The 14,544-nt window shown below is 41.3% G+C and overlaps 1 protein-coding gene across 15 annotated transcripts in view; it reads right to left on the reverse strand.

Moving 5' to 3' along the window:
- Positions 1 to 14,544, reverse strand: part of INTS14 (integrator complex subunit 14) — a 34,742-nt gene that overhangs the window by 3,499 nt on the left and 16,699 nt on the right. For 11 of the 15 annotated variants that reach the window (XM_084978963.1, XM_005659853.4, XM_021100221.2 and 8 more), the window contains 3 exons: positions 12,706 to 12,850; positions 11,037 to 11,170; positions 1,440 to 1,558 (listed from right to left, as the gene is read on the reverse strand). In XM_084978963.1, the coding sequence (XP_084835089.1) occupies positions 1,440 to 1,558; positions 11,037 to 11,170; positions 12,706 to 12,850 (398 nt within the window). Of the gene's footprint in view, positions 1 to 1,439; positions 1,591 to 11,036; positions 11,171 to 12,705; positions 12,851 to 14,544 lie in introns of all 15 variants that reach the window. The other 4 variants (XR_014817184.1, XR_014817204.1, XR_014817187.1 and 1 more) reach the window with 1 other exon arrangement.

Below are 14,544 nucleotides of genomic sequence, written 5' to 3' on the forward strand. Positions count from 1 at the left end.
AGGAAGCCAAATACAAAAGGCTACATATGATGACATTTACATGAAATAGCCAGAGCAGGCATATCCTTAGAGACAGAGGGCAGATGAGTGGGGGAAGAAGACATGAATGAATGTAGAGTGACTTTATAGTGGGCACAGGATGTGGACTGATGAAAATGTTCTGGAATTAGATAGTGGTGACAGTCATATAACACTGTGCTTGTACTAAATGCCACTGAATTGTATACATTACAATGGTTGAAATGATAAATTTTATGTGCACCTCACCACAATAAAACAATACACCCAGACCAAAACAAAACTTAAAAAAAATTTTTAGAAAAAATTCAGCTCTCTGTCTGATAGGGAAATGCTGGGGTCAGGGATGGCAGGAAAGAGGGAGAACTTGATTTTCTGACAAAGAGAGGAGGCCCCTTAGTCATGCAGAATCTAGTCTCCCTGGAAAGGGAGCTAGAAGAGACTATGCCATCAATAGAAGCTACTTCTATTGTCAGGTGGCCTGATTGCCTCTTCTCATTTGGCTTCGGTTGAACTCATTGTAGGAACAAAGGGAAAAAAATGGCACTCAAATGAGAAAAAAGGCTCAAAAAGTGCTTTTCAAAAATAGGTACAAGTGACTTAGTCAATAGAAGAAGAAACGTCACTAAGTGCCTTGGTGGAAAGCAGCATACTTTGACAACAGGATAATCTTAGCTTCTCATGAAAGTGTAGTTGTGGTATTACAGGGCAATGTTCTATTGTGGGGATGGAAGAAATAACCACAGGATGATTTTTACATCCTTCTCAAAATTGTTAATAATCATAAAACCCATTATGTTATTCAATGCCTCACCATGTAAAAATTTTTACATTAAAATTGAATGCCAACAGATCTGGTGTTGCCGCAAGCTGTGGTGTGGGTCGTAGACATGGCTCGGATCCCGCATAGCTGTGGCTTTGGTGTAGGCCAGCAGCTACAGCTCCAGTTAGACCCCTAGCCTGGGAACCTCCATAAGCCAAGGCTGCAGCCCCTAAAAAACAAGAAAAAAACAAAAAAAAAGAATGCCAAGAAGATGTGACTCTCTAGAAGAATTGACTGACATGCTTCCTTTTATCAGACAAGTACTATAACCAGTGTGCTTCTTTTTTAAACTTGAGAGCAGGAAGCTCAGGGCCAAACTGCTCAAATACAATTGTTGTTTTTGCCATGGGTTCCTGGAACAATTGTCTCTCCTCTTCCTCTAGGTTTTTATATTGCACTAAATTTTGTAAAAAATGATTCTACTATGTGCGTGTTTTACTGTAGGCCACCTCAAATTCTTTTTGGAAATAATGACAAACATTAGAAGTAAGTGAATTACTAAGTATCAAAGGAAAGGAAAATCAAATCAAATGTCCGCCTGCCTGCCAGACTCCCTCCTCCTGTCCCCAGTGGAAAGCAACGGGAATGGTAATGTTACCTGCAGGCCACTGGGTTTGATCCAGACAGTCACATTCTGGGCATAACTGCGTTTGTTTTTGGGCTGCAGGGGGAATGGGCTCTTATTATCATCCTCACCATAAGGGTTTTCTTTAGCATCTTAAAAGAAAAATACATTCTTGAAATAACATCTGGCAAGACACAATCAATTACATTTCCAATTAGGCTAGAGGCTCTCTGAATCATTCAATCTCCTATATCGTATTACTTCCCTAATTAAGAAAATCCATTAACTTCAGTCAGGTGGGATACTGAAGTAGGAGACCAAACAATCAACTGAGGCCCATGCAAGTGAAAAACAGCTTAATGTTTTTAAAGAAACAAGCTTCACTTATCTGCTTTATAGATTAAGGTCAGAGAGGATAAAACTAATACATACAATATTACTAAAGTATATATTTAAAAATACATGTATAATATACATTTATACTGCAATTCTATATAGTCTAATCCAGCACTCTCCAACAGAACTTTCTGCAATGAGGAGTAATAGCCACAGCCCATGTGGCCACTGAACCCTTGATGTATTATGGCTAGTATGACAGAGGAACTGAATTTTATTAAATTAAAATGGCCTCACATGGCAAGCGGCTACTGGATTAGACAGCATATGTCTAGGCACTGAGAAAATTTTAAAGTAAAATTATATGAGGCTGGAGTTCCTGCTATGGGGCAACGTGATTGCTGGTGTCTTGGGAGCCAACAGGAGGCAAGTTTGATCCCTGGCCTGGCACAATGGGCTAGGGATCTGGCATTGCCACAGTTGTAGCTAGGTCATCACTGTGACTCTGATCTGATCCCTGGCCTGGGAGCTCCATATGCTGTGGGGCGGCCAAAAATGACAAATAAATAAATAATAAATACATGGCCAAAGAGCAAGGGAAGAAATACTTTTTTTTTTTGGTGAAATATACCCTATCTTACAGCTTCTTAGTTTATTGCTTCCAAAGATTTAAAGCCATGTTGATTTTACAGGCACAGGGATAAATAAGGGTTTCTGTTTTTTCTACCTGCTTCCTGGGTCGATGAAACTTTGCCACAAACTTACATTTTATTCTTATTATTATCATCTTCTAGGAGAGACAGAGCAGGAAGCATTTTCTCAACAAATCTGGGGATCGTAAATTCTTTGCCCTAATGTTCATGTTGAAAATTGGAATTAGCCCAGTTTCTCTACTGAGCCAGAAGCTCTCTAACCCCCATCTAGTCATTAATTTAGATGTCTATACTGGCCCCATACTATCTCAGTGCTAGTCCCCTCTCCTCCCATTCCTTCCAAAAAGTACTGGCTCAGCTTTCCAGACATATTTCTGTGAATACTTGTCAAAACATCAATCATTTCAGTCAGCCCAAGATCCCAAAAGTTGTTTCCCATGCAACACGCTTATTTCCAATCTCCTTGCCATGGCTTCTGTTATCCCCTTATCTGGAATGTTTTCCTTTCCTCATTTATTCCTTCCTTCTGTCACTTATTATCTATAATAAGACCTCACTATGTAGCAAGCAGTGTGTTGAAAAGTGTGGCCAGAGAAGATATTTTTCTGGTTTCAAGGGACCTGTAGAATAAAGAATATTTAATAAATTCCAACTATGTGCAAAATACTTCATATATATATAACTTTGCTCCTTACAGCAACCTAGAGGGTTATCAGTCTCATTAAAGATGAAAAAACTGAGGCTCAGATTTCACAGTGATTCACCTGGGCCTGAGCCAACACATTTCCCACCACTTCAACTGCCATTCCTCACCTACCCAAACTTACTTATTAGGTTCCAGGTTCAGAGCCTACTCTTCCTTCTCCATGGGGCTGCTCCAGGTTTTTCTGGGAGACAGTGTTTTCTCTAGACCCTTTTATCCTACAGCATTCAGTGTCAGTACCGAACACCTCAACATCTAATCATAGCCTATCTTGTACTGTCTTTAATTGTTTGAAAACTATAAGTGGTTACTGGCTTAACAGACATTTATGGAAAAAAGAACAGGAGATTCTTAGAAATAAGAAATATGATAGCAGAAATTAAAAAAAAAACCCTGCAAGATAAAGTTCAAGATAAGTTAAAGAAGGTAGAACAAGAAGGAAAAGGAAAAATAGATTGGAGAAGCTAAGAAAATCACACACATACAAATCATAAATACATGCTGTAGAAAGGAAGAAAACAGAGAGATAGGGTAGGAAAACATATTCACATTTCCAAGACTGAAGAACATGCGTTGCCAAACGGAAAGGCCCACTGAGTTCCTAGCACAATGAATGAAGAGACCAAAAACTAGGTTCATGATTCTAAAAATCTAGAACACTATGGACACCAGAAGAACAGCAAGGAGAGCCCAAGAAACAGAAACCAGGGTCAAAGCCCTGACCAGAGTCAGCATGCCCTAGACTCTCAGGGACAATGCTGGAAGCCAGAAGAGACAACAGAGTGATGCTTCAAAACTCTAGGGAAAAATGATTCCCAACCCAGAACTCAAATCCAACCACACTGTCAATTGAGTGTAAGGGATGAATGCATACATTTCCAAATACGCAAGATTTCCAGTGTTTACTTCCCATGCACCCTCTTCTCAGGAGAATTCATGAAACAGGAGACCCACATGAGAGATGTGAAGGGAAGACTTGAGATGACAACCATGCAACAGGCCTAGAGAACCACCAGCCCATTCATGAAACCAGAGGAAGGGGAGATGACTACAAGAAAAAAAGAAACTGACAAAAAATAGTGTATTTTACTTAGGAATTAGTGATAGGTTAACTGAAAACAGCAAAGAAAAACAAGAAAGAAGAAAAGTAAAGAAAGTAGGAGGAAGGCTGTGAGTGAAGGCTGCACTCTCTGCTGTTGGCTCCCCCACAGCCCTGCTGCTCAGCTCTTTCCTGGATTCTCCAGGGACTGGGGAAACTCAGTGTCTTTCTTGGAGCTTTCCTTTTAATTGAAGTTAGAATACATTTATCTTGCTTGCTAGAAAAAAGAAGTATCTACTTTTTTTAAAGTAATGTCTGGGGTAGGGGACAAAGAGTTGCAAAACAAAGGAAATGTAACTTGGTACATGACATGGACTAGTAGCAAAAAACACTGACTTCACCTTACAAGGACAGACTACTGATTTAACCAAAAAGAACACCATAACCACACTGTAAGGATTAAGGGAAGAATGTGCTTCTTGGGTAGGTGGGTAGATAGGGATGATGGTGGTAGAGAGTTAAGCACCTGCTCTTAAAAAATCAAAAAATGAGGAGTTCCCGTCGTGGCTCAGTGGGTAACGAATCCGACTAGGAACCATGAGGTTGTGGGTTCGGTCCCTGCCCTTGCTCAGTGGGTTAATGATCCGGCGTTGCCGTGAGCTGTGGTGTAGGTTGCAGACGCGGCTCGGATCCTGTGTTGCTGTGGCTCTGGTGTAGGCCGGTGGCTACAGCTCCGATTCAACCCCTAGCCTGGGAACCTCCATATGCCGCGGGAGCGGCCCAAGAAATAGCAACAACAACAACAACAAAAGACAAAAAGACAAAAGACAAAAAAAAAAAAAAAAAAAAATCAAAAAATGACATTTAAAAAGAAAAAAGTCAGGAGTTCTGTCGTGACTCAGTGGTTAGCAAACCCGACTAGCATCCATGAGGACACGGGTTCGATCCCCGGCCTTGCTCAGTGGGTTAAGGATCCGGTGTTGCTGTGAGCTGCAGTGTAGGTCCCAGACACAGCTCAGATCTAGAGTTGCTGTGGCTGTGGTGTAGGCCAGTGGCTACAGCTCCAATTTGACCCCTAGCCTGGGAACCTCCATATGCGGCGGGTGCAGCCCTAAAAGGCAAAAAGACGAAAGAAAAAAAAAAAAGAGGAAAAAAGTCAAGAAATAGCTATATACTTATATTATTTAGAAATGTAAGTAAATATTAAAAGAAAAAAATTGAAAATGGTTGTCTTTAGGACAGAATTAGGAGTAGGAGGGATAAGTATAAACAGCAGTACTATTTTGTATACTTTTGATTAAAAAACATAATAAAAATAGGAGGATCTGCCATTAAAATGTGCTTACCGTGTGTCAGGGACTCAATACACACTTCTTCAATAAATTCTCTCCACAAATCTCTAAGATAGGTTTTATCATCACTTATTACTTGTTACCATAATTACAATCCCAATCTCAAAGGATTGTTGTGAGAATTAAATGACATGATACATTTCATTTTGTCTAGCACAGTGCCTGGCACAAAGTTATGTTCAATAAATGTTACTATCTTCATTGAAAAGAATAAATAGAGGAAAAAACAACTTAATACAGGGCAGAGTAAATAGGAGTTCCATCTGAATTAAGAATACATTGGAGTTCCCTGGTAGCCTATAGGTTAAGGACCCTGGGAACTTCATGCCACAGGCACAGCTAGAAAAAAAAAAAAAGCCAGATCAGAAAGGAATGTGAATGCTATTTACTACCTTAGATTATGGACAGGCAGCTGTGGTGACAATAGGCTAGATAAGGGGTCGGCAAGGTTTGTTTTGGTAAAGAGTCAGAGAGTAAATATTTTTGACTTTGTGGGTTATTTGGTCTCTTCTACTCAACTCTACCTTTGAAGCAGGAAAGCAGCCACAGGTCATATACAAATGAGTAAATGTGACTCTGTAATAAAACTCTACAATAAAACTATATTTACAAAACAAGCAGTGGGCTAGTTTGGCCTGCAGGCCATAATTAGCTGATCTCTGATCTAAGTGAAAGGTAACATAAGCCAGAAGAAGGCAAGAGGTGTGCGAAAGAATGAAAAGGCAGAATGAATGCAAATATGCTACAGAGAGAGCAGGTAAAGGTGAGGAATCGTTCTCTCTACACACACACACACACACAGGAACACTTCCTCTGCCCCAGGTTCTCCTCCAATTACTGTCCTATTTCCTCCCTCTTATGGTCAAATTTGTCAATTTCATTTCCTCATCTCTAAGTCATTCCTCAACCTGTCTCCTGACTAATCATCTGCTGAAGCTACTTTTTTTTTTTTTTTTTTTTGCTTTTTAGGGCCACATGGAAATTCTCAGGCTAGGGGTCTAATCAGAGCTGCAGCTGCCAGTCTATACCACGGCTCACAACAAAGCCGGATCCTTAACCCACTTGAGGCCAGGGATTGAATCCGCATCCCAGTGAATACCAGCAGGGTTCATAATCTGCTGAGCTACAATGGGAACTCCTGAAGCTACTCTTAAAAACCCACTAAGAATCTCCTGTCAAGACCAAATGATTCTTTTTTTTTTTTTTTTTGTCTTTTTGCCATTTCTTGGGCCACTCCCATGGTATATGGAGGTTCCCAGGCTAGAGGTCGAATCCAGCTGTAGCCACCAGCCTACACCAGAGCCACAGCAAAGCGGGATCCGAGCCGCGTCTGCAACCTACACCACAGCTCACGGCAACGCTGGATCCTTAACCCACTGAGCAAGGCCAGGGATCGAACCTGCAACCTCATGGTTCCTAGTCAGATTCGTTAACCACTGAGCCACAACGGGAACTCCAGATCAAATGATTCTTGATTCATAGTCTCCTCATCTTTCCTCTTGCTTTCTATTCCTTCCTAAAACTCTTCAATCATTTAAAATACTCATTCTACAGTCTCTTTCAGATTGTCTCCAAGGTGCTAAATTGTCCTATTGGTGGTCTTCCTTCAAAGGAGATAAAATCCTCATATGATTTTAAAACTTTTTTTTTTTTTTTTTTTTTTGGCTGCAACTGTGGCATGGGAAGTTCCCAGGTCAGGGATCGAACTTCAGCCACAGTAGTAACAATGCCGAGTCCTCAATGGCTAGGCCACCAAGAAACTCCTAAAACTTTTTTTCAAATCACAAACTCATCTCCAGTGGGCAATGTTTTTTTTCAAAAAAGTCTTTTTGTCCTGGCTTATAGAGGTATTCCTACAGAGCCATTACATTAGCTTCTGGAAGATGCACTGTGGGTCTCATTGCTTCAGAACCAGTTTTCAGTTTGGTTTGGGAATGAGTAGTGTTGATCTCCATTGTGTGGGATTTGGGCTTCAATTTCTCTTGGAGACTTCTATGTTTCTTATATGCAGAAAAGTAAGAAATAATGGGTAGAATGTTTCTTGTCATCCTCTCAGAGGTGGTAGACCTTCCACATTCCAAGCTTTACTCAGGGATTTTAGTTGTCTTGTCTCTCTTGATTCTGTGTGAGCTTTAAGACCCCAGGCCCTGGATCCTAGCTCAAGAGTGGCCAAACTATGGCTGACTCCCTGTTTTTGAGTTAAGAATGGTTTTTATATATCTTTTAAATAGTTTAGGTATTGTGGTACAATGGCACAGCTTAGTGGACAAAAACTATAATGGCCTGTAAAATCTAAAATATTTCCTATCTGGCCCTGTATTGAACGTTTGCTGACTCTTAGCCTAGTTTCTAGGGCCTATATTCCATCAAAATCTTCTCTAGGCTTCAATGGCAAAAGCATCCTTCAGACCTTAACTAATAATGCAGGTACATGTGTATAAGACATATATGCTCATGAGATATAGAAACTCCTTCTTGAATCACTTTATTGTCTTGGTGTCTGTGACATCCTTTTCTCCTACTTTTCCTCTTTTATCTGCATCTTCCTTCTCATTTTCCTTCACTAGTACCGTTTGTACTGCCCCCAGTAGTTGGTCTGTACTTTCCTGAGGGTAGGCTTCTTCCTCTTTTTTTTAATTTCATGGCTGCACCTGAGGCATGTGGTGGAAGTTCCTGGGCCAGGGACTGAATCCGAACCACAGCTGTGGCAATGCTGGACCCTTTAACCCACTGTGCTGGGTCAGGGATCAAACCCACATCACCACATAGACCGGAGCCACTGCAATCAAATTTTAACCCACTGAGCTACAGTAGGAACTCCAAAGGATGTTTAACGCATGGTTATTGATTACTTGGATTGTAATCACTTGGGTAATATTAAAACTCCAAGTTCCTGGGTTTGAATCCACACCTACTACATCAAAATCTCCGTAGGTGCAGCCCAGGAAACAGAATTTTTAAACACGTTCCCCAGGTTTACTTTTTTTTTTTTTTTTCTTTTGTCTTTTTTTGTTGTTGTTGTTGTTGCTATTTCTTGGGCCGCTCCCGCGGCATATGGAGGTTCCCAGGCTAGGGGTTGAATCGGAGCTGTAGCCACCGGCCTACGCCAGAGCCACAGCAACACAGGATCCGAGCCGCGTCTGCAACCTACACCACAGCTCACGGCAACGCCGGATCATTAACCCACTGAGCAAGGGCAGGGACCGAACCCGCAACCTCATGGTTACTAGTCGGATTCGCTAACCACTGCGCCATGACGGGAACTCCCAGGTTTACTTTTGTACATAAAAGCTCATATATGTGAATTACTGCCCCAAGCAATCCCCCTCATTCTCACCATTTTAACTATCAGTGATATGTTTATAACTAAAAATTATATTTTCAACTCTGCCCTCTTACTTGAACTCCAAATTTTTATAGGAATTATTTACAGGCACCTCTATCTAAATCTCACAGGCATAAACTTAACATGTACGAAAGATGTTCTTTCCAGGATTCTCTGTGTCTTAGTGGGTTGAGGATCTGGCTTTGTCACTGCCGTGGCTCTGGTTACAGCTGTGGCAAGGGTTCCATCTCTGGCCCAGGAACTTCCACATGCTTTGAACGAGGCCAAAAAACAAACAGAAAGAGGTTCCTACCAAATTTACTCTTCCTCCTCTGCTCTGTGTCAATTAATAGTACCATTTTTCACCCTGCAGGCCAGGTCAGAAGACCTAGGATCATGCTCAACTTTTCTTTTCCTTTATTCTCATATCTAAATAGTGTTGATTCTACCTCCTAAATATCTTTTGCATGGATTCCCCAGCCCCTGCCCCTGTCCTGCCTCTCATCTTCACATCTTTAGGACTGTTACAGTAGATTTCTAACTACAGGATGCCCTCACCCTTTCAAATCCACACTCCAGAGTTCTCTTTTTAAATGCAAAATGTATTATCTTTTACTTGGATTTCAGCCATACTGCACAACTCTAGGGGGTACCAGTACCTAGCATACAAAGTCACCTAACTGGTATCTTCACTGCTCTCATTACAGCCAGAAGGATCTGGTCATATTACTTCCCTTCAGTGGCTTCCCAGTATCTGGAGAATAAAGCCTCAGCTCTTCACATTTCACATGAGGCGAGGCCTGCCCTGCTCTAGTCACTGCCAATCTCTAACCCACCATCTGGCCTCTCTACCCCCACCCTCACATGTGCTCCAGAGCCTCTCTTTTCTATGGTGCTCCATTTGTGCAGGATGCCCCTTTTTTCCTTCACTGGCTCAGAAAATCCCTCTTTTCCTTCAAAACTCAGCTAGGGGGGTTTCCCCTCTGTTGAGGTTTTCCTGAGTCCTCTAGGCAGAGCTGATTGTCCCCTCTCCTTGAGGTCAACTCTGATCTTGTCCCAGTCTGTGTTTATTATTCCACTCTCCACTGGCCTTTGAGTAACTCCTGCTAACTTGTTTAGTTCCCAGAATAGGCTGCTTGGTAGAAGTTCCTAAAATGGAGATGGGCCCAAATGAATCAAGGATGACACTACATCTGGAGCCTGAATACCTAGCAGTATGAAGGCCCTAATCAGAAGGAGTAGGAAAGTCAAAAGAAGGAACAGTTTATGGGAGAAGAGGTGAGAGACAACAGTTTCTATATCAACATGTTGAGCTTAAAACTGAGACAGAATATCCAGGTGGAAAGGTTCAACCGGGAACTGCAAATAAGATATACAAGTTTTGGAGGTTCCCTAGTGGCTCAGGAAATGAATCCGACTAGTAACCATGAGGTTGTGGGTTCGATCCCTGGCCTTGCTCAGTGGGCTTAAGGATCTGGTGTTGCCATGAACCGTGGTGTAGGTCTCAGACGTGGATTGGATCTAGCATTGCTGTGGCTGTGGGGTAGGCTGGCAGCTACAGTTCCAATTGGAACCTTAGCCTGGGAACTTCCAGATGCCACAGGTGTGACCCTAAAAAGCAAAAAAAAATTAACAAGTTTCAAGGAGAGATCAAGCAGGACCAAAATTAGAGATCTGAGAGAGTCTGTAGCTCTAAGAGCTGATGGGCTAACCAAGACAGAATAATAACCCAACAGAAGAAGGGAAAGAACAACACCCTGGGAATCATGAGGCAAAAGGAAGAAAAGATAAGATGACAAGAAAAAAAAGTTGCCAAGGAAAAAGATAGAACCAGGAGAGTGCAATGTTAGGCAAGTCAAGGGAAAACAGTTTCAAGAAGGAAGGGGATTAAATTCTCTAGGAATGACTAGGGGTACTTGGGTTGAACATAATACATTAAAGAAAAAAAGAGTTTATAGAGAATATCTTTACACTCTGAGCAGTTAGAGCATTTATATTTACTGAGAGCAACCTAAATGTTGGTTTCCCCGAGCTGTAAAGTTAAAAGTCCAAACATCAAACTCTCTTGGGGTTCTTCACATATACGTCCATATATCCAGCATCAGAAACTACAGGACACTCCTAAGGGAAATCATGCAACTCTCTGACTGTACAGGTAGAGCCATTCAGAACAGCAGATAGAAAACAAAGTCAGGATAAATAAAATCTGATCTGGGTTATACCTGAAATGGGACCCAACTGTGCCATTTTCCCTAGCCAAGGGAGAGGTTCTGGGCCAGGCTCAAAGAGAGACATCATGAGGTTTGATTTCTTCTTGCTGTCAGCTTGGGAGTAGAGCATTCCATGCCATTCAGGACTGGATGGAGAGAAGATGGAAGATCAGAAGAACATCAAGCCCGGGACTGTCAAATTAAATAACTCTAGCCTGTGTTTTCTCCAGAGACACATGGTTTTCAGCTTTGAAATTAGGTGCATTACTTTTACTAACTAAAGCCAAATCCTAAACCTGAAAATGCATATTGGCTGCCCCTTAATATTACCAGTCCTTGGGGACATATGTTATTATTCAGTTATGTAAATATAGAAATCAAGAGCAGTCTTAAAAGAGAAAATAAAAATCACAAGGGCAGCAAGTAGTTGCAGGGATGGTGAGGAGCAAGGGCTTTGATCTATCGGTCTTTTCGGCCACCTGTAAATCATTCACAGCAGTACCACATAGAGAAGTCCTTCTAACGAAGGGCAAAAAGCCATCACCCAGCTCTGCTCTCACTTCTCAAAGGGCTCCAGGTGAGTCTCATGTTCAGAGCTAGTACAAGTAGCTTGAGTACCAAGAAATACAGCAAACTGATACCTAATAAGAATGGCATTCTTCTTTTTGGATCAGCCTTTTTTTTTTTTTTTTCAATGAGAGTTGCAACATTTATCTCAGGTTCTCTCTCTCTTTTGCCATACCTGCAGCATGTGAAAATTCCTGGACCAGGAATTGAACCTGTGCCACACAGCAGTGACCAGAGGCACAGCAGTGAAAACACAGGAGGCTTAACCTGCTAGGCCGTCAGAGAACTCCCTGAATCAGCTAATTTTAACTCAGGCAGAAATGGAGCCATGCTTACTCTGAGTACTTCTAACTTGACTTCATCTACTCTACCAGTCAATCCCAGGTAATGGCCAGAGATGATCGGTCACCTCTTCTTCTCTAACAATAGGTATTATAGAAAGAGAAGCAGATAGTTTTGCAAATTTCAAGACTGCAGTCAAAGTGACAGCTTGAAGGGCTTTCCTCATAGGGATGGAATACAGCAAAGCGGCTATGAGTGTTATGAGAGTCGGGATGTATGGATAAGAATCCTGACTCTTTCATTCACTCGCTGTGTGATCCTGAGCAAGACTTGACTTGCTGGCAAAGCCTTGTTTTCCTCATCTAAAGAATGGGGATAATATTGATACCTCCTGTTTAGTGTTGTTACGAGGTATTAAATGAGTTAATATTTGTAACGTGCCTAGAGGAGTACCTGGCACAGAGTAAAATGTTCAAGAATATCAGCATCTTTTTTCATTTAATTCTACTTCCTTGTTTTATAGTTGAGGAGCCTGTGAATACTGCATAAGATCCTATAGGAAGTTGGTAGCACTGCTTTAACTGAACACAGATTTCCTGGATAGGATAAAAAAGAGGAAAACTGAGAAAAGATGTAATATGAAGGCAATATAATCAAAAGACTCACTCTGTAGTTATTCTAGGGGATGATTTTAAGAGCAGTTTAGAAGGTAATGGGGGGAATGCTATGGCAGGGAGAGAAAAAAAGAGGCCCTTTCTATTTCAGAAGTCTGAGAAGTAATTCATTTTGTAAATGGATTCTCCCTTCAACCAAAGGTAAAAATCTTTCTTACCCTAACTGAACTATTGCCACCATTCCTTCCACCTTTAGGCTGCCATGGAGCAGGACACAAAAGTTGGGTATTTTGCCTGCAATCTGATTGGCTGAATTTTCATCTTCGTTGTCATCGGTTATACCAGTACCCACCTCATCACCTTCTGTGAAAAGAAGAGAAAACTGGTCAGACTGAGATTAGCTACAAAAAAACCTCAACCCCAATTATACTCTTGGCTGTTTCTAGCCTTGGAAGTATATAGAGTTATAAAGGAATATTATAAGAAGTAAGAAAAACTCATTATCCAGTTTTCCTATGTCCACATAAAAATCAGTTTTCACATGTTATATGAATTCCATTTATATGAAATATCCAGCATAGGCAAATCTATAGTGGCAGAAAGGACATTAGCAGTTATCTGGGGCTGAGAGAGATGAAGGGTGAGCGGTTGATAGCTAAAGGATCTCTTTTTCTTTCTCTTTTTTTTTTTTTTCAAATGGCCGCACCCATATCACATGGAAGTTCCTGGACCAGGGAGTGAATGTGAGCCACAGCTGCAGCAATATTGGATCCTTTAACCCACTGTGCTGGGTTAGGTATTGAACCTGCTCTTCTGCAGCTGCTGCAGTTGGATTCTTAACCCACTGCACCATGGCAGAAACTCCAAGGATTTCTTTAGAGGCAGTAAAAGTTCTAAAATTCTGATTCTAAAATTGTGGTTGAGAGTTCCTGTTGTGGAGCAGCAAAAAAAAGAATCTGACTAATAACCATGAGGATGTGGGTTTGGTCCTTGGCCTCACTCAGTGGACTGGGGATCTGGCATTGCTGTGAGCTGTGGTGTAGGTTGCAGCCGCAGCTGGGATTCCATGCTGCTGTGGCTGTGGTGTAGGCTGGCAGCTGCAGCTCCGATTTAACCTCTAGCCTGGGAACTTCCAGATGCCACAGGTGCAGCCCTAAAAAGCAAAAAATAAAATAAAAAGAAAAGAAAAGAAAAGAAAAGAGAATAAAATAAAATAAATAAAATAAAATAAAATAAAATAAAATAAAATAAAGGCGTTTCAGTCATGGCTTAGTGGTCAATAAACCTGACTAGGAACCATGAGGTTTCAGGTTCGATCCTCGATCAGTGAGTTAAGAATCCGGTGTTGCCGTGAGCTGTGGTGTAGGTCGCAGATGTGGCTTGGATCCTGCATTGCTGTGGCTGTCAGGTAGGCTGGAAGCTACAGCTCCAATTAGACCCCTAGCCTGGGAACCTCCATATGCCACGGGTGTGGCCCTAAAAAAAGCAATAAATAAATACATAAATAAAATAAAATAAATAATATTGTGGTGATGGTTACATAACTCTGTAAACACACTAAAAATTACTGAATTGTACACTTTAAATGGGTGAAGTGTATGGTATGTGAATTATATTTCAGTGAAGCTTCTACACAGAAAAATCAGCTTTCCTTAGTTTCTACTAGGACATAAGCTAGATGCTCTCTGGGGGTTTCAGGCATCATCTAAACGGAAATAGAGATAGAGAGATGTCAGAGTGATCTCAACTGACAGCAATGGGCAGTAATGGATGGGATACTCCAAAGAACAGTCACTATTCCATGAGCTTCTTAACTCAATTCCCCAACTCCAGGTTCTCATACACTCTGCGGATAGATGAATGATATCTTCCTCCAATTAACTTCCTTCAAGAATTATCTGTGTGTTCAATCTCATTCAAAGACTTTGTTCTTCAAGAGGAAGAATTTGTCCATTTTAGTCTGACATTTAATAGCCCTTATAACATGGCTCCATTCTGCCTTCCCATACTTTCCTTTCCACTGTTCTCCTACCCAAACTCTTCATTTTGCCCACTTT

Source organism: Sus scrofa, chromosome 1 (assembly GCF_054392235.1).
Source record: "Sus scrofa isolate SSC_HxYL_T2T_F1_AM1 chromosome 1, Sscrofa_HxYL_maternal_Yorkshire_Landrace_v2.0, whole genome shotgun sequence".
In the NCBI taxonomy this organism is placed as follows: domain Eukaryota; kingdom Metazoa; phylum Chordata; class Mammalia; order Artiodactyla; family Suidae; genus Sus; species Sus scrofa.